Below are 18344 nucleotides of genomic sequence, written 5' to 3'. Positions count from 1 at the left end.
TAATTTAATTTTTATTTATTTTTAAAATTATAAATTAATATAGTTTGTGGATGTAATAAAAATTTAAATTTTATATGTAAATACAAATATATGAATTTCCAATATTAATTAAGTACATTATTTTTATTATAATTATAAATAGAATTTTATAATTTTTCTTTTAAACTAATTAAAAAATTAGTCAAATTCAGTCTAATTCTGCACAAAACATGGAACAGCTAGTTCATCATTTAGTCTAAAACTATATCAAATATAAAACTATACTATTTTATCCTGTTCGATCTGAACCTATCCTGCATATCAAACGTGTCCCAAAATTTAATATCAAAATGCATAGGATTTTATATTGGGGCTTCAATTTTTAATGTTTGAAAAGTCTTTAAGCTGTTCAAATCTTAGAATAGATTGAGTCCTCTCGTCTGATGATATTTATTGCATTGTAATTTATTACACTAACAACTATTTATAGATTGAAGTATCGAGGTATTTTAATGTTTAAAAATGGGGAGATTTCCCAAATTTCATATTAAGAAAATTTTTTTCCTGCTTTTATAAATTAAATTCTATAAAAAAAAGACGCTGAGTTTTTCATATTTGTGTCAAATTAGGATGCTATCTAGTTTCTTTTATCCATATTTTGTTGAGCAATAATATTTAAAGTTTGAGTGGGCGCACTACCGTACATGTTTTTGTTAGTGGTCTAATTTTTTTTTAATAAATAAGTAGTTGAGGCATCAAAAACTTTACCAATTTGTTGGAAATTAAACTAGAAGGATAATTAGCAAGAATTTAAGAATAGATGTAGTTGTGCATAACCAATATTGGATAAAGAATATGTATAAATGAGAATAATAAAGCATTTACAAGTAAAGTATTTATTTGTTACTTGCATACAAAACTCCAAGGACAATTTCATTTTACTTTTTTGTTATAAACATTAATCAACAACACAATATAACAAACAAGTAAGTTTTGATAACTTCTGAAACATTGAGCTATTAGCCTATTAGAACCTCTCCAATAAGAATGCTTTATTAAACACCCTAAGAAAATAATAAAAAATGAAAATGAAAAAGTATTTAGACGTAGCCCATGACTATTATTCAAACTCTTGCTTTTACTTCAATTCCAATACAATTTTTAAACTACAATTACAAACATGAATCAAGAACACATAGTAGCATAATGATAAAAATATATAGATGAAATATAAACAAGTAGACCAAATTGAATATTTTTATTTTATTTTTCCTTTTTGGTGAATCCAAATTGAATCAAGTTGGTTCAATAAGTTTGGCCCATATAGCATATACAGCCTATAGGCAACAAAATGCCAAAAACAAATAAATTGATTTGTGCAAAATCTAATTTCAAAAACTAAAGTAATATGACATCAAAAAACAAATTTACTGTTGGTATTTAATACACAAAAGAAAGTTTTTTGATGGTGATGGAACATGTAATATTGCTGCCAGTTTCGTTATCAAGAAAGTGAGCTAAACTTTTCGAGATTTTTAGGCAATTCAATATTATAATCTTCCTGGCCAATTTACATTATTTAAAACTAAATAGTTTTATTTTTTTATTTTTTTTATTTTAAGTAAAACCAATTATTTTATATTATAAACTGTTGCCTTAATAAAGTTTATAAATTCTTAAGATCTTTTTTGCCTTGGAATACAAGTTACATTAATCTAATCAACAATAGTTAATTCCAAAATAAAAGAAGTTTACCTTTTAGGTGGTGTTTGGTTGTGAGAATAGAGGGGGGAATGGAATGGATAGGAGAGTGGAATGGAATGATAGGTTGAATGAGATGAAGGATGGAATTGTTTGGTTGTCTATTATGCCTCAAGGCTCATATAAATTTTAACTTCGGTTAAAATCTGAATGTTTGATTTTGCAGCCCCAGCAGTTGATTGAAAATACACGCAAGTATTTCCAGCAGGAAATTAAAGTTAATTGTTTGAATGGTATACATGTAGATGAGAAGATACTGAACACCTTGATTACTTTGTCTTTTTGAAAACTTTGCTCCTCTGGTTGAAAACAGACAACGACAGAGCAATGAAATTGCATAATCAAGAGCAAGGGACACCAAGTTGTTGTTTCCCTTGGAGATGTTGCAAGTTTAGGAATTAGTTTCTGCTATGTGATTGAGATTGCTTTTTGCCTGTATTATATATAGTAATTAGCTAAATGACATTTGGTAGACAAAAAAACCAATTCACTAGAAAAACTGAATCTTCAGCACTAAACCAAAATGGTGAAAATGATAAAGGATAGATCATACATTTGATCAATCACCAGCAAAACATAGAGCGAGTACCTAATATTGGAAATCAGGATATGCTTTCCACCAGTGCATATTGTGACCTGTGGACTAATTTAATTTTAGCGTACAGTTTTGCTCATATAAAAAACACAAACTTTTTCATTGCATTAGCTAAGAATCTGGACATTCGGTTAAGGTATCGGCTTTTGAATTCAAAACATTGGTATAAAATCAGCTCTGGTTTTGTAGCCTTTCTGTTTTCGTCATTTGGTATTTTTATGACTTTTCTTCTTACCTTAGATAATGTAATTTTTTGAAACAATTAAGCTCTTGAAAAAAATATATGTATACCGGAATTGGACCTGTCCATACACAAGCCACTAAAAAATATGTAACAAGGATAAAGAGTATAGGGGCCTGTTGGAACCAAAAAAGTAACAATCTTTGATTCTTATTTGGCATTTGGCCTCATTTGATTTAATTTCCACCCAAAAAGAAAAAGAAAAAAAAAAAAAGGGTCTGAAAATGAAAGGTCATCGATTTCAAACTTATATGCCATCATTCATTGCTTATAAATAAATACATGTATCGAAGATGTCTATCAACAGGTTCTGGAACCATTTAATTGTGAATGGCAAAAACCCTTTGCAAAGATGAGAAAACGTTTCTATTATGACAATAACTAAGAGTCACCCTTTCCTTTAATGTATATTTTGTATTTAGAAATTAATATATATCTCTTGCTTACTCATATAAATAATGTAGGATTGGATGAACCGTATGCAAAAGTAGCAAATTGGTATTTACCACAAAATGAACATGTGGAGAACTACTTTAATGGAGAACTAGTACATTGTAAACAGCAGCATTAGCAATTGTGAAAGTATGGAGAAGTCTGATAAATCCATTAAGATATTATGCAGTTTCAATGATAGAGTTAGAATAGCCCCATTAGATGAAGAAGTTGAATACATTGGCGGTGAAACGCATCTTTTTTATGTTGAGAATGGAATTTCTTTTGAAGATTTTAAGTTGAAGCTCAAGTCTCTTTTAGATTTGACAAGAATAAACTACTTTCTTCCTGGTCATGGTTTGATTACTGTTTCTTCGGAAGAGGATCTGAAGAATATAATGCGGGAGTACAACGAAATGAAATTCAAAGGACAAGCTTTAAGGATCTTTTTGTTGGAGTGGTATTATACATTTTTTAGGTTGTGTTTTGAGGGTCTGATTTTGTCTCCTATTTTTTCATAATAATTTGTATGTTTTTGTTTTAGCGCTTAAGTCATTGCCTGGTGTCCAAGGTTGTTCTAATGTGCCTTTTTTTTAAAAAAAAAAAAATTTTATTTTTTTCTTTGTTTGTTTGTTTTATTTTCTCTTGGTTTTGTTAAACTATTTTTGATGGACAGAAAATGTGCTTCTGGTTTCAGCAATGACAACCTTTTTGTAGCTTGCTTATGATGGGGCTTAAAGTTTTATGTCTCAATGCTAGCTTTCATCCTTCCAAGTTATAGAAATCTTAAACATGATGGCACTGACCTATCAATATGGTAAGTGACAATTCTTTTTAAAAAAAAAAAAAGAAAAAGAATTTGCATATAAATAAATACAGTATGTGGATGTTGTGACAAATTAAATATGAACTTCCTAGTGAAGGCTAGATTAATGTTTCTGGTAGCAAACATTTGAATAATATGATAGAGGTGAGCCAAGAAATGAAACGGCAACAAGTACCAAAACTTGTTAGCATCCATTAGATTTTTATGATCTAAGTTCTTAATTCTAAATGTAATCTTCTCAATAGAAAAAGAGCTTCTCTATCTATTTGTCCACACCCCCAAGCAATCCAAACCGTCTTTGGATAAGAGAGTTGAGGTTCTGTTTCTAAACATTATGCATCAAACCTCAATCTTCTATTTGTTTTATTCAACTCTATAAAATCCTTTTTAGATACATAAACTTCAACTGATTGAGCTGATATAAATTTATTATTATATGTAAACATATTATTACATTTCAATCATTTATTGACGTGTGATTTATTTATTATTAAAAATCTACATAGAAAATGAACCATCCTATTCCATATATTGATAATTAAAAAATGTATTACTATATGACCTTAAAATGCTTTTGCCATCATTTCATATGCAAATTATTTTATGGTATTTTTTCGGTATTTTTATTTATTTATTTATATAATGTAATTTAGTTCATGGTTTGAAAATTTAAACCCCCTCTAAGTTGACAAAGGTATCAACCAAATATCTTCCGCCCATTTTACAGTATCTAGACGAACGACATTTTAAGAACGACATTTGTTTTTTTGGTGAAAGTATCTAGATGAATGACATGTTTAGCTCGCTGATGTGCAACTTTATTTGTTCTCTTGTTCACGCCCTAAAATTCTTATTTTTACTTGTACAATTTATAGACGAAAACAATTAGGACCAAGTTAAAAATATTTGTGTGGGCTTTTTAATTATCATTTGGGGTTGCAAAGATGGTAATAATCATCAACGAAAACTTCAAAATATTGGACTGAAAACTTGGTGACAATTTATCCGAAAAGGCTTTTAATTGTATTTTATTTAGGGATAATGATAAAGTTAATTACATTTTAATATATATACTTTGGTTAGAAGGTTCCACATGGGACTATCAATTTACAATTTTTTTCTTTTATCAAAAAAAAAAAATACAATTTTTTTCATATTACTTTAATTTTTAAATTGGCTTATAAAAGAGTTTAAAAATTTTTAAAAAAATTAATTTTTTCAATTTACAAATAAAATGAGAAAAAAATTAATTGATTAATGAGAAAGATTGATTTTTTGTCATCATAATTGTAAATTGAGGAGACAAGTCAATTTTTTCAAATTTTAAACTTTTATAAGTCAATTTAGAAATTATATTAATATGAAATAAATTGTTAATTGAAGGTTGAATGTGAAACAATTTAATTTCAAAAATTTTATATTCAATATAGCCAAATATATATTACTCAAGTGCAACTACCTTTCTCATTAGTATCCTAATTAACAGACTTTTTAATAATTGATTGAACCTATATATTTCATTCTTCAATTATAAAGTACATATAACAGTAAATTATATAAGTAAATTATGAATCATTGCTAAGCAAAGAATGTGATGTAAGTCATTTTTATTTTCCATTTTGGAGAAAAATATAATTGGATTCATTTAAAAATTAAAAAGAACTTGGAAAAAAAATAATAATAACGTTGTAAATTACATTTACGCAAAGGTTTGGCTTGGCATGGCCCATGGGTAGGAACTCGGATACTCGATATAAAGAGAAAATGCATCGGCAGAAGAAATTCGGATCGGGCACCATTTATTTTCGGACATAAGGGACCGGGGCAAGCTAGCAGTTATCAACTTGGACAGTCAGTAGTCACCGCCACATGTAATTTCTGGGATCGATTGGGTTATTTTTGGAAGCAGAAAATTTTAACGGCACGAAAATTTCCTCACAGAGTTTTGAGCCCTCCTCCTCCCCAATCTCCTTAAACCCTAGCACCTGAGAAGACAAGACACAGCGATCTTCGCTCTCTGGCTCTTCATTAGCCATCCTCGAACTATTTCTTCTGCTTCCTGACCTCTGTTCCAGCTGTAAGTGTAATTCAAATTTTCCCTCAAATCACAAAAAAAATAATAATAAAAAAATGAAAAAAAAATTTAAGATTGCGGATTTTAATGTTTATTTATTTTTCTTTCAAGACTTTCTCAGCAATATAAATTTTGTTGATCTTTTTGCTATATTAGGGCAATTCGCAGTTTTTGTTTGATTTATATGCATATATGAAGGCATTTAGGTTGCTTTTGAAGTAGTGTTTTTTTTTATATCTAATTGTTTACATACATGCATGCGAGTTTAGTGATAGTTGTTGCCATTGCCAAACTATTCACATTGATTCTTTTGGAGACTATGCGCATGTATTGATTTCATAGCTCTGTACCTTGCAATAGCCTATAAGCTTATGATGGTGCGTTCTTTGGTTTGTTATGTGTGGCAGCTGAAGAAGAGAACCTTTGCTTATGTGTTGAGATGGACGGTACTAGTTCTCAGTCATCATCTGCACAGGTAGCGAATTTCTTGGTTGTTACAATGTTGGGATTTTATATATAATTGATCTAATGTCTCCCACACGGTTACTTGGACTGGAGAAATCAAAGTCTGTTTTGATGAAATCAGTCTAAATGTCGTTCTCACTTTTGGCTTACATTTTTTATTTGCTCAATTAGTTCTGGATGTTTCCTTTTGAATGCTTGTATGTCTAGAGAACTTCCCAATGGTGTTATTCTTCTGCTTTTAGCTGGTCAATTAAGCATTTATTTTTAAAGGCTTTTAATATATGTATCTATTTAGATATTAAGTTTGTTCGAGTACATAAAATGTTACTTCCTTCCAACTATTTTTATTTTTTATTTTTTATGTTTCTCTCTTTCTCTCACTCTCATTTTATGTGTACTAGCCACTTCGGCCTCCTGCAGTTGCTTCCATGGGACCTCAGAGTTTTGGTCCATCCTTGTCTATGCAAGTAATTTCTTCTACTATCCATGCCTGTTGATTTTTCATCTTGTCATTTGAAATGGTTTTTATTTTTTGAATTGATGCGCAATCCCTTGCAGTTTCGACCAGTTGTTCCAAGTCAGCAAGGACAACCATTTTCCCAACAGTTTCAACCAAATATAGGGATGCCTTCTGGTCCTGGTCAACCGCTACAATTTTCTCAACCTATGCAGCAGTATCCTCCGAGGCCTAGTCAGCCTGGTCCTATGCCTTCGTCACAGGGTTTACCAATTTCATATATTCAGACAAGGCCTATTACATCTGGCCCACCACAGTCACAGCAACCTGCTCCCCCTTTTAGCAATCAGATGCCTGGCTTAGCTGGTGCTGGAGCACCTTTTTCTTCATCATATTCTGTAAGATATCACTAATATTGTCTGAGCATGCATGTTTTGGTTGATACTGTAAAATACGTCTGTCATGTACTTATGTGTTTGATGGTTCTGCATTATTCCAGTTTCCACCATCATCTTTTGCCCAGCCACAGAATAATGTCAGTTCAATGCCCCAGTTCCAGCCACAGTCTCAAATGCAAGCACCTGTAGTACCTGTTGGCGGGCAACCTTGGTTGTCCTCGGGAAGCCAAGGTGCAGCAGTTGTTACACCAGTACAGCAACCTCAACAGCCTTCTCCTGCTCCTTCTGCTGATAATGTGAGTCCTTGATTTACGTCATTTTTCTTATTTGATACCCTCTAAGTCTACTTTGTAAAGAATGATTGTTTTAATTACATTTTCTTTGCACCTGTATATATAACTATAGATGGCTGCTAATTTGAAAGTACATCTTAGTGTTTCAAATTGTGTTATGGGAAAGTTTTTGCTAATATCCTGCACACCTGCGATAAATTTTTGAGAAGCATTTTATGAATTATATTTATCGTGATTTAGGTGTCATGTTGTCAATATGGTCAACAGTATTGTGACACGATTATAGCCTTGCTTTTTAAAATTTACTTTTCTAAAATTTCAGACTACAAATGTTCCTAGCGGAACACAGCAATCCTCATCTGACTGGCAAGAACATACATCGGCTGATGGAAGAAGGTAATTTATTATCAGCTGCAATTGTTATTTCTTCTATGGGATAGTGTTGAAAAGTTGATTGGTTCAGGAACATTAACTTTATTCTCTTGGATTTCATTCCTATTTTTTTTTTTTTTCCCCCCAGATATTATTACAACAAAAGAACAAAGCAATCTAGTTGGGAGAAGCCTTTAGAATTGATGACGCCAATTGAGGTGTGTCAGAATGCTGACGAATTGCTGTTGCTTGTTTTTATATGTCATTGATGATCACCTGTATGATGCATTTGCATTGTTATAGTAGTCATAAACGTTATCTGCCCCTTTATGGATGTTGACAATTGTTGTGATGCTTACTTGATCAGAGTTGTTTTATGAGAATTCTCCTTTTATTTGCATGTGCTTTCACTGGTTTGTAGATGTCATGGCAAGTCTGGAGAATTTTTACGACTGCTCTATATGCTCAATTTGAAGACGGGGTTTCAGTTTCACAAGGCAGGCAATAATTGCTATTTACATCTTATTTATCATTAATTGGATGTGTTAATGATTGCTAAGTAGTAATAGTTGCCTACCCCCTTCCCTTCCCTGCAGTGGAGTTTTTAGAATAATGCTATGAGTCTCCATCTATAGAGGCCAGTTTTTGTCTTTCTCTTTTTTGGAAAACGTACTAATTTTAGGAGATAATGTTTTTCATTTTTTTTTCTTCTTTTTTTTTGGTTTTAGACAATAGTGGTTTTTGTTTATGTATGTTTTTCTCTGTCATTTTGTGTCTTTGAGATTGGCTTTTTTGTTTCTTAGTAGTAGATGATGAAGCCACACACTCACCATACAATCTGAAGCCACATACTCATACATGCATGGAATCACAATTGCACTAGCCATCATATGTGTTCCAATGTTCCTTTTTGTATTGTGGGTCATGTAATATTTTTTTAAAATTAACTTTGCAAGCATTCATTTGTTTTATATGACTTGTTTGATGTCTATGGCTTTTAAAAGGTTGTACAGGTATAATATTGCTACTGATTTTCAGAGGTAAATTGATGTCTATGGTACTCGCTGTTTAATCTGCAGAGATGTGATACTTTTAGCTGGTGCAGGACATGCACTTTTATTCTTATGGATGCAAGAATTTTAAGTAGATAAAAATTCTCTTTCTAAGTCTTCATCTTATATATTTTCTTTACAAATATTGATGTTGCTGTACACAAATTAAATGCAGAGTTGTTTTTTATTTATATTTCCTTCCTTTTTTTTTCTTTTTTCGTTTTTTTTTTTTCTTAAATACTGTTCTGGTTTAGCATTACATGCTCTACATATTTAGTTCCTTTTAGGCCTGTTCTGGCTCATCCATCATTTACTGGTTTTCAGAGGTAAATTGATGTCTATGGTACTCGCTGTTTAATCTGCAGAGATGTGATACTTTTAGCTGGTGCAGGACATGCACTTTTATTCTTATGGATGCAAGAATTTTAAGTAGATAAAAATTCTCTTTCTAAGTCTTCATCTTATATATTTTCTTTACAAATATTGATGTTGCTGTACACAAATTAAATGCAGAGTTGTTTTTTATTTATATTTCCTTCCTTTTTTTTTCTTTTTTCGTTTTTTTTTTTTCTTAAATACTGTTCTGGTTTAGCATTACATGCTCTACATATTTAGTTCCTTTTAGGCCTGTTCTGGCTCATCCATCATTTACTGGTTATTGAATTTATCTCTTCACCAAATAAAGTTTTTATTTCTTGTTTTCACTGAAACAGAGAGCTGATGCATCAACTGTTTGGAAGGAATATAGTTCTCCAGATGGAAGAAAGTGTGTTGAATCTTTCTCAATCTTATTTTCCTCTTCCCTTACCATCTCATAATGTGTTTGTTTCTGGTTTTTTTTGTATCTGTTTTAATTTTCTTTGTTGGTAAATATAGTGAATTTTGGGGACTAGTTGTTCATTTTTTTCAATTACTGGATGATTTTGCAGGTATTATTACAACAAAGTTACGCGGCAATCGAAGTGGACGATGCCTGAGGAATTAAAGGTTCTTATGATTGTCTACTATTAAGTATTTTTCTGCAATGTTTTATTTTTTTTTTTTATTTCTGCTCTCATGTGAAATGCTTGCTTATAGTTGGCTCGTGAACAAGCTCAGAAAGAAGCTAGCCAGGGAAATCAATCAGATACGGGTTTGACCTCTCACACCCCTGTTGCAGTTGCTTCAGCTGGAACATCCATTGTGGCTACTAATTCAGTGGGCACTAGCACTCCTACAGCACCAACTGGGGTAGCATTGAGCCCTGTTGCTGTTACACCTGTGGCTTCTTCAGCTAATCCTCCCCTGATAGGTTCTGGATCATCAGCGGCTCCTGGTGCACAGTCTTCCGTACCAGGTGCTGTGGGAGTTCAACCTCCCATGGTAACTGCAACTCCCCTGCCCCCTACTGTTTCAGGAACTACTGGAACTCCTGCCAACACAACTTCAATGTATGTTTTTGTTTTGTCTTTAGTCTGCACTTACTGCTGGTCTTTATATAACCAGACATGTTAAAGTTTGAAATTTTGAGTGGTGCCTCATGCAATCTAAAAAATTTCAGGAGTCGAGCATCTCAAGATATTACAAATTCAAAAGACGGAGCTTCTAAACAGGACATTGAGGTACTTAGCTTTGATAATGTAAAATATCATGATAAATCAGCATATTTTAGTAAAGTTACAAGATCATCCAGTTGCACTTTTACCATGAGGGAACAAGATGGAAAACTTTTTCTATTCAGCAGTGCATCCACACAATAATAAATTTGTAACAAGTTTTCCTTGTTCAGATTACTGTCTGAAACAAAGTCATTACATATATTTTTTTTCACATTGCAAATCACTGAAACCTACATCCAAGTATTTTCTCTTGCAGGAAGCAAGGAAGGGCATGGCAGTTGCTGGAAAAATCAATGTAACTCCTATAGAGGAAAAGTCACCAGATGAGGAGCCCTTGGTATATGTCAATAAGCTGGTACTGCTCTAAAATTACTTGGTCTTTTATCAATTTATTTCCAAGAACCATTTAACATCAGCACCACATTTTCCACACACAATTTATGATTATTATTTCTTTTCAGGAGGCAAAAAATGCATTCAAATCACTTCTGGAATCTGCAAATGTTCAATCTGATTGGACTTGGGAACAGGTAGATTGGCTACATAAATATGTTCTTGAACTTTTATCCTTTTAAAAAATTCCTATAAAGTTGTGTTGAAATGGTATCTCAGGCAATGAGAGAAATTATTAATGACAAAAGATATGGTGCGCTGAAAACATTAGGTGAGCGGAAGCAAGCTTTTAATGAGGTACGGTCTTTAAAACCATACATGATTTGTGTTCTTCAATTAATAGAGTTGTATCTAAATTGGGAATGATGCACCCATCAAGCATTAAAAATGTTTCTTGTCATGTTTTAGTACTTGGGTCAAAGGAAAAAATTGGAAGCTGAAGAGAGACGCATGAGGCAGAAAAAAGCTAGAGAAGAGTTTACAAAAATGCTGGAAGTATGTTGAGTATATCTTTCATATTTGTGAAACTTTTCCTCTTTGTCTGTAGAGTTTCTACAACTAAATTTTTGTACTCTGATCTCTTTGCAGGAGTCCAAAGAACTTACTTCATCCACCAGATGGAGGTACCTATCCCTCTCCGTATATTTGTTTGATATTGTATATTGTCACCTTATTTTAGCTTACAATCCTATGAAAAATGCAAAACTAAATATTGTAACTGAACTTTCTCCCATCAGCAAAGCTGTAACTATGTTTGAAAATGATGAACGTTACAAAGCCGTAGAGCGAGCTAGAGATCGAGAAGATCTTTTTGAAAGCTACATTGTGGAACTTGAGAGGAAGGTAACAACTGGCTGTTTTGCTATATTACATATATTATCTAGACTTAGATTTCTGACAAAGAGATTCAAAATGTAGAGAATTCGACAATGCCATGGATATGTGATTCTTATGGTGTTGTATATAAAAATGCAGGAAAAGGAAAAAGCTGCCGAAGAGCACAGGCGGAATATAGCTGAATACAGGAAATTCCTGGAAACTTGCGACTTTATTAAGGTACATCTTAGAAAATAAAGGTATTTGAATATTTTATTTTATTTTCTCTTGTATACAAGCCTTTTTGTCATAATTTGTTCTCATTTTGCAGGTGAACAGCCAGTGGCGTAAAGTTCAAGATCGATTGGAGGATGATGAGAGATGCTTGCGTCTTGAAAAGCTTGACCGCTTGCTCATTTATCAGGTTTATGTCATATTATGATTAATCTTCTATGCCATGCTCTGTCTAGAGGAAACACAGAAAAGTTGCAGAAAATATATTGTATCCTGAATCTATATGATGATATTGTTTTGTCAGGATTATATACGTGACCTGGAGAAGGAGGAAGAGGAGCAAAAGAAGATACAGAAGGTAGAATCCCTACATAAGACAATTTTGTTTTATGTGTTTCTCTAATTTTGGTTTGTTATTCAATTTTACATCAAATTTTAGGAACATTTGAGGCGGGTTGAGAGGAGGAATCGTGATGAGTTTCGCAAGCTTTTGGAAGACCATGTGGCTGCTGGTACTCTTACAGCTAAAACTCACTGGCGCGATTATTGTTTGAAGGTAATTAATCTTTCTTTTTCTGTTGTGGGGAAAATATGAAAATGCATTGCTTTAGCATTTTTAAAGAAGTGATGAAAGGGGATTGCTTCTGGATCACAAAATGGGTCTATTGTTGAGTGTTGTTATATTTGGGTTGTAGATCAAGGAGTTGCCTCAATATCAAGCTGTTGCATCAAATACTTCTGGTTCGACACCAAAAGATCTGTTTGAGGATGTTGCTGAAGAATTGGAGAAACAGGTAAAATTTCTTGTATCTTTTACCTGTCTTAATGGTCGTTATTCCTACTAATTTAGCTTTCTATCGAATAGATTGTTGGGAAAATTTTGAAAATGGTGAAAGAAGTTGGTTTTATTTCATGGATTTTCTTAGAAATGGAAAAGATAGAAATATACTTATTTTCTTTGTTTGTTTATCGCTAACTCTGTGTTTATGTTCATTTTTATTTGCTTGAAGTAGATGATCCTGCAAATGCTTTGATTGAATATATAACCTTTGTTTCTGTTTTCTCACAGTATCATGAAGATAAAACTCGTCTTAAAGATGCAATGAAGATTGGGAAGGTAGGTTTCTATGGATTTATAGCTTTGGGATAACTTTGGGATTTCCTAAAACATGTATGATATCCAGAGTTTTTTCGTCAGATTACCTTTGCATCCACTTGGACATTTGAAGATTTTAAGAATGCAGTTTCTGAAGAAACTGGTTCTCCCCCAGTATCAGATATCAACATAAAGGTATTTCCATTCATCAAAAACACTTTGTTTGTCATTGTTCTCTCTATCCATCCTGGACTCTTTGACCTTGATTTAGCTGATTAGTCTGGTTACCTGTTTGTCCGTTCAAATACCTTGATAAGGCTTCTTTAACACTCTTTACTTGCTTGAAGCTTGTATATGAGGAGTTATTGGAGAGAGCGAAGGAGAAAGAGGAGAAAGAAGCTAAGAAACGTCAACGCCTTGCCGATGACTTCAATAAGCTTTTATACACATTCAAGGTATGGTAGCACCCTTGTAAAGGAGAACACAGGCATACCTGTATATAAATGATCATTCCTGTCATTCCTGTGGAACTAACTTGTTTTTGTTGCACTGCCTTGTAGGAAATAACGGTATCTTCTAATTGGGAGGATTGCAAGCAACTTTTTGAAGATAGCCAAGAGTACAGGTTTTCTTAAGATAATTTGAAAAGTTTCGAAATCTTGCTGCTTGAAATATTTTATTTTATTTTTTTATGTTATTCCTTAGAGCAGTTATAATTATTTTATTCTATTCTATTTCATAATTATTTTATTTTATTCTATGTTTCTCTCCTTTTTATAGATCAATTGGTGAGGAGAGCTTGAGGAGGGAGATTTTTGAGGATCACATTGCGCATCTACAGGAGAAAGCTAAAGAGAAAGAACGCAAGCGTGAGGAGGAAAAGGTATGTGGATCTTTTCCATGTGTCCAAGTTAGGGTAACCGTTGATTTGGCTTTTAAAGTTTAGACTTTAATTTGTTTGATATATTGCCTTTATACTGGTTGCTTTTTATATTTAGCTGTTTGATATTAATTGTCATAATTTCTATACTAAATTTTGTCAACAGAATTATGGATCTAATGATTAAGTTACTTCAGATCAACATTAATTTTGGGGATGGTATAGGTGAATTTGATGCATTTAAAGTGGTTACACGTATTTGCTCTGTGAGACCTGTAATTCTTGAATATTATTGAAATTGGTCACATTATAAACTCTTCTTTTGGTAATAGACACATTTTAAACTTGATATGGGAATGGTCGATACATTTCTTAGTATGTTATATATTTTGAATGCGAAATTTTAATTTCTATAAATGTTAAGCAAGAAAAATATCCTCAAGTCTTCGCCAACATGTATTGGATTTCTGTGTTTTGGATTCATTTCAAATAGTTATTTTTTTTATTTGTATATGTTGGTAGCCTAGACAGGAAACTAACTTGATTTCACATGGGATCTAATTTCCAAATTTTGACGTTGGATACGTCAACTGTGAGGAATTTTGTTAAATGGATAACCAGGCTTGCTGTTTTACAGATTCTTAAGAACGAACAAATTCCAACCAAGAATTATAACATAACAAAATTGTGCTTCAAATGATTTTTATCTTTTGCAGGCCAGAAAAGATAAAGAGAGAGAGGAGAAAGACAAGCGGAAGGAGAAAGAGAAAGAGAAAAAAGAGAAGGAGAAGGAGAAGGAGAAGGAGAAGGAGAAGGAGCGTGAAAAAGAAAAGGGTAAGGAACGGTCGAAGAAGGATGAAACCGATAGTGAGAATGTAGATATGACTGATAGTCATAGTCATAAAGAGGATAAGAAAAAAGAAAAAGACAAGGAAAGGAAACATCGAAAGCGGCATCAAAGTGCCACAGATGACATGGGTTCTGATAAGGATGAGAAAGAGGAGTCTAAGAAGCGCAGACATGGCAGTGACCGCAAAAAATCGAGAAAAGTATGTCCATTTCATTCATAATGTCTTGTCAACTTTCTTTTCTATATATGCATTTTATGTGGTTTACTCATGGAAAAAGTTTGTTCTGTCATTTTGATTTTTCTAAAGTAGTTTTGTTGTGATGTTTCCTGGCAGCATGCATATTCACCTGAATCAGACAATGAAAGCCGGCATAGAAGACATAAAAGAGAGCATCGGGATGGTTCTCGTAGAAATGGCGGATACGAGGAACTTGAAGATGGGGAGTTGGGCGAAGATGGTGAAATCCAGTAGTCCTGTCTTCCTGTTGTTAAGTGTTTTGGTTCTGTTTTTGGGTTGGCTATCCAATGCCTGATTGGCTAAATAGACATGAATATTGTAATAACTTTTATTGATATATATATATATATATATATATTTATGACACTTCCATTCTGAAAATCCTATCCAATTAAAGGAAATCCGGCATCTTCAAAATATACGCAGTCGAGATACTCAGATTAGCCAACCATTTTTTTTTTTTTTTTTTCCATGTTTCATCGTAGCCGTTTCTACCATCTCAACCAAGAAGACATGCATGGGAGAATTTACATAAACTAATCTATTGAAGCTGAAATAACCAAAAAGAAAAAAGAAAAGCAAAAAATGTTTATTCTTATGTTGTTTTCCTTGCTAGAAGAAAACTTAGTAGGATATAATACAAGACAAAATAATATTCTGTGCAAGTTAATAGATATATATATATATATATAGAGAGAGAGAGAGAGAGAGAGAGAGAGAGAGTTTGCTCAACAATTTGTTGGTAGAGACAAATCACTTAGCTTCAGCAACAATTTCATTCATGATTTCATCTAAAATGGCGTCTCCAATTTCTAAACCAATCTCCCTCGTTTCTGGTTCAAAACCAGTCCATTCTTGAGTTGAATCAGACACATCCGAATGCAACAAATGGGTTATGTTTCTCTGATCTCCACCATGTCTAGACCATCCCTTCATTTTCTCTGAAAGTAGTTTCCCTAGTTCCTCTGGCCCCAAGAATTCTCTGCATCGATGCTTCTGTCCCTCCTTAGTTGCATGGCTTTCCACTAACTCTCTCACACAATCGAACAGAAGCTGCCTGGTCTGCTGCAGCATTCTTCTAGATTTCAACAGCTGAGGTGAAGGATTAGACCTGACAAGCTCAATTAGTTCTGAGACTCCATTGCCGATTATTGGCTTCTCTGAAGCAGAGTGCAAAAGCAATTCCCACAGTGAAGCTGACAGTATTGATTCTTCAGTGACTTTGGACGGCAGAATCAGACAACGAGGTGTTCCACTCCCTTGTGGTCTGAGTTGCGCTGCTTTTTCAAAAAATTGGAAGAAAATTTAGGAATATCAACTAATCCGATCGAACAATAACAAATATTGCAGAAAGCAAATTTAAAAGTTTTATGGAAGATATAGAAAAACCGACTGTTGTAAAGAGGTGAACTTTCATGAGATGAGATTGCTTCTAGTACTGAAACGGGACTATGTTGCTTATTGTCGTCTGTAAATCTCCGTTGGAACTTTCTATCTGCAGCAGCCTGTTAGCTTCGTTAGCAATCAAAAGCAATTTTTTCAAACCAAACCATTTTTTTGTTTTTCACAAAAAGAAGAAATCGGCAACAAGGATTATAATGTTTCTACCATTTTCTCTTTCATGCTGTAAAGTTTCAAAGCTCGGAGAGTCTCTGCTGTTAAAGAGGAATCATGCTGCTGCTTATGAAATGAAGTTGGTGTTTCATCTTTGTCACTCTCAGAGCATGAATTATAAACTGTTGTACTGCTTGCAGAGGAATAACTATCTGATTCTGAAACTAATTCGCCGTTCCTTGGCAATTCATGAACACCGAACTCTGTCTCTTTGTCATCAGAATTCTTGAGGCTCTGGCTTTTGTTCGTGCAAACAAGCTTGTTACATACAGCTCTCCATATTTTGGAAACTTTTCTGCTCTTGTTTAAGCCACTACTCGTTGGCCTGCTCAGAAACTTTCTTGAATTGCCATTGCTTTTGCAGCGGCCTAATTTTTCCTCTGTTTTTGAATTGAAGCTCTTCTTCACATACCCACTTTCTATTAAGTAAACTTCAAGGGCAAACGGTTCTTGTTGTTGTTGGAGAAGTTGTCCAAGTTTTGCTGGTTTGGACGTTGAGGAAGCCATGAGAAAATTGCTTGTAGAAGGCGATAAGAAGAGCTTAGAGCTTATGGTGAGGCTGAGCAAGTTTAAACAATTAGAATGGAATTGGAAATGATGATGGTGAAGATATAGGGATGAATTTAATGAAATGATGCATTCCTGTTGTGTCCAGTTTTGAGACTGAACAAAAGCAGAACAAAGAAGGAAGATTGAGTATTTATTTATTTTTATTAAAGGCTGAAATTCAATGAGAGAGAGAGAGAGCAATATGGACGATATCTCTAGGTGTTACGTATTTAACAGCAAGAGTGCCTGTATCCAAGGTGTGTATTTTATAAAATCCACTGCCTCGTTTTTTTCTTTTGGTAATAAAGCCTTGTTTTTGCTTGTTGAATCTTCATGCAGTTATCAAAACTCTCCCCTCTCTCATTTATATAGAAAAAGTTGATTGATGGTCCCAAACAAGTATTGTCGTCTTGTTAGTGAGACTGAGAGATACCCGTAACGGAGCTGATAGCAACTGAGGTAAATTGAATGTAGTTGTTTGTCGATTGAAATACGGTTAACCCTCATTACTATATCCCATTTATTGTTATTATTATTATTATTTAATTTTTTGGTAATGATTTTCATATTGTTATGTTAATGATATAATGCATACATCTATACATAATATAAAAACATAAAATAGTAACTTATAAAAAATAGTATTTTGACTGGACAGAAGTATGTACATGTCAACATGCTAGTTTACATGTTTCGTGGGGCAGATTTTCTGGCTCCTGTGCCCTATATGTAGGGACACCACCATCTTTCTTGTATTTGTTTAATGTCCCGCCCCAAACAAAAAGCCACAAAAAAAGAAAAAGCGATTCCTTTGTGGATTCCTACACTGTGGAGCGTGGCAAAGTTAATTTCAATCATAATCATGAAGATGGAAATATCAAGGATGAACAACAACAAACGGGAAAATAATAATAATAATCAATAGAAAATTTGAAATACTATTCATGGTAAAAATCCTTGATTACTTTACATGGGAAATCTGCTAGGGATTAGGAGTAAAAAGTGTAGAATCTAATTTTTTTATCAGATCGTATTCTTCTCCAAGTAATCAATTGGATGCTCACAAGGATCACAAAAATGGAAAAAGAGAAAAAATAAATTAATAAATAAATGAAGAAAAGAAAACTAAAT

General features: G+C 33.1%; 2 protein-coding genes across 7 annotated transcripts; one reads left to right on the top strand and one right to left on the bottom strand.

Annotated features, from left to right (window-relative positions):
• The first annotated feature begins 5663 nt into the window (after positions 1–5663).
• Positions 5664–15416, top strand: LOC107420614 (pre-mRNA-processing protein 40A). 5 transcript variants are annotated; one of them, XM_060817775.1, is made up of 29 exons: positions 5664–5911; positions 6316–6383; positions 6775–6840; positions 6932–7228; positions 7330–7524; positions 7844–7917; positions 8042–8111; positions 9659–9711; positions 9875–9932; positions 10023–10375; positions 10486–10546; positions 10785–10898; positions 11005–11073; positions 11156–11233; positions 11345–11431; positions 11525–11559; positions 11674–11779; positions 11912–11992; positions 12084–12176; positions 12291–12344; positions 12426–12542; positions 12682–12780; positions 13056–13103; positions 13185–13277; positions 13400–13537; positions 13643–13707; positions 13863–13965; positions 14679–15011; positions 15147–15416. In XM_060817775.1, the coding sequence occupies exons 2-29, from the start codon at positions 6348–6350 to the stop codon at positions 15282–15284; spliced, it is 3114 nt and encodes a 1037-aa protein (XP_060673758.1). In that variant the 5' UTR covers positions 5664–5911; positions 6316–6347; the 3' UTR covers positions 15285–15416. The 5 variants fall into 5 exon arrangements, with proteins under 5 accessions (XP_060673758.1, XP_048331222.2, XP_060673759.1 ...); XM_048475265.2 differs by having other exon boundaries at positions 5665–5911; positions 10800–10898; XM_060817776.1 differs by having other exon boundaries at positions 5666–5911; positions 13430–13537.
• A 209-nt stretch (positions 15417–15625) lies between these two features.
• LOC107420617 (uncharacterized) lies at positions 15626–17561 on the bottom strand. 2 transcript variants are annotated; one of them, XM_025074558.3, is made up of 3 exons: positions 16659–17561; positions 16444–16555; positions 15626–16330 (listed from the first exon to the last, which is right to left on the bottom strand). In XM_025074558.3, the coding sequence occupies exons 1-3, from the start codon at positions 17169–17171 to the stop codon at positions 15804–15806; spliced, it is 1152 nt and encodes a 383-aa protein (XP_024930326.3). In that variant the 5' UTR covers positions 17172–17561; the 3' UTR covers positions 15626–15803. The 2 variants fall into 2 exon arrangements, with proteins under 2 accessions (XP_024930326.3, XP_015885098.3); XM_016029612.4 differs by having other exon boundaries at positions 15626–16327; positions 16659–17560.
• Between the last annotated feature and the right edge of the window lie 783 nt (positions 17562–18344).

Source organism: Ziziphus jujuba, chromosome 5, assembly GCF_031755915.1.
Source record: "Ziziphus jujuba cultivar Dongzao chromosome 5, ASM3175591v1".
Taxonomy (NCBI): Eukaryota; Viridiplantae; Streptophyta; class Magnoliopsida; order Rosales; family Rhamnaceae; genus Ziziphus; species Ziziphus jujuba.
This window is presented reverse-complemented; position numbering and strand designations above follow the sequence as displayed.

Bases quoted from the DNA above. Each gene is read 5' to 3' on its own strand.
- LOC107420614 (XM_060817775.1), top strand. From the start codon at position 6,348: ATGGACGGTACTAGTTCTCAGTCATCATCTGCACAG. The intron at 10,547-10,784 runs GTACTTAGCTTT...CCTACATCCAAG, and splicing joins CTTCTAAACAGGACATTGAG to TATTTTCTCTTGCAGGAAGC. The intron at 13,708-13,862 runs GTTTTCTTAAGA...TCCTTTTTATAG, and splicing joins GAAGATAGCCAAGAGTACAG to ATCAATTGGTGAGGAGAGCT.
- LOC107420617 (XM_025074558.3), bottom strand. From the start codon at position 17,171: ATGGCTTCCTCAACGTCCAAACCAGCAAAACTTGGACAACTTCTCCAA. The intron at 16,556-16,658 runs GTAGAAACATTA...CGAAGCTAACAG, and splicing joins ACAGCATGAAAGAGAAAATG to GCTGCTGCAGATAGAAAGTT. The intron at 16,331-16,443 runs GTCGGTTTTTCT...TTTTTGAAAAAG, and splicing joins AAGTTCACCTCTTTACAACA to CAGCGCAACTCAGACCACAA.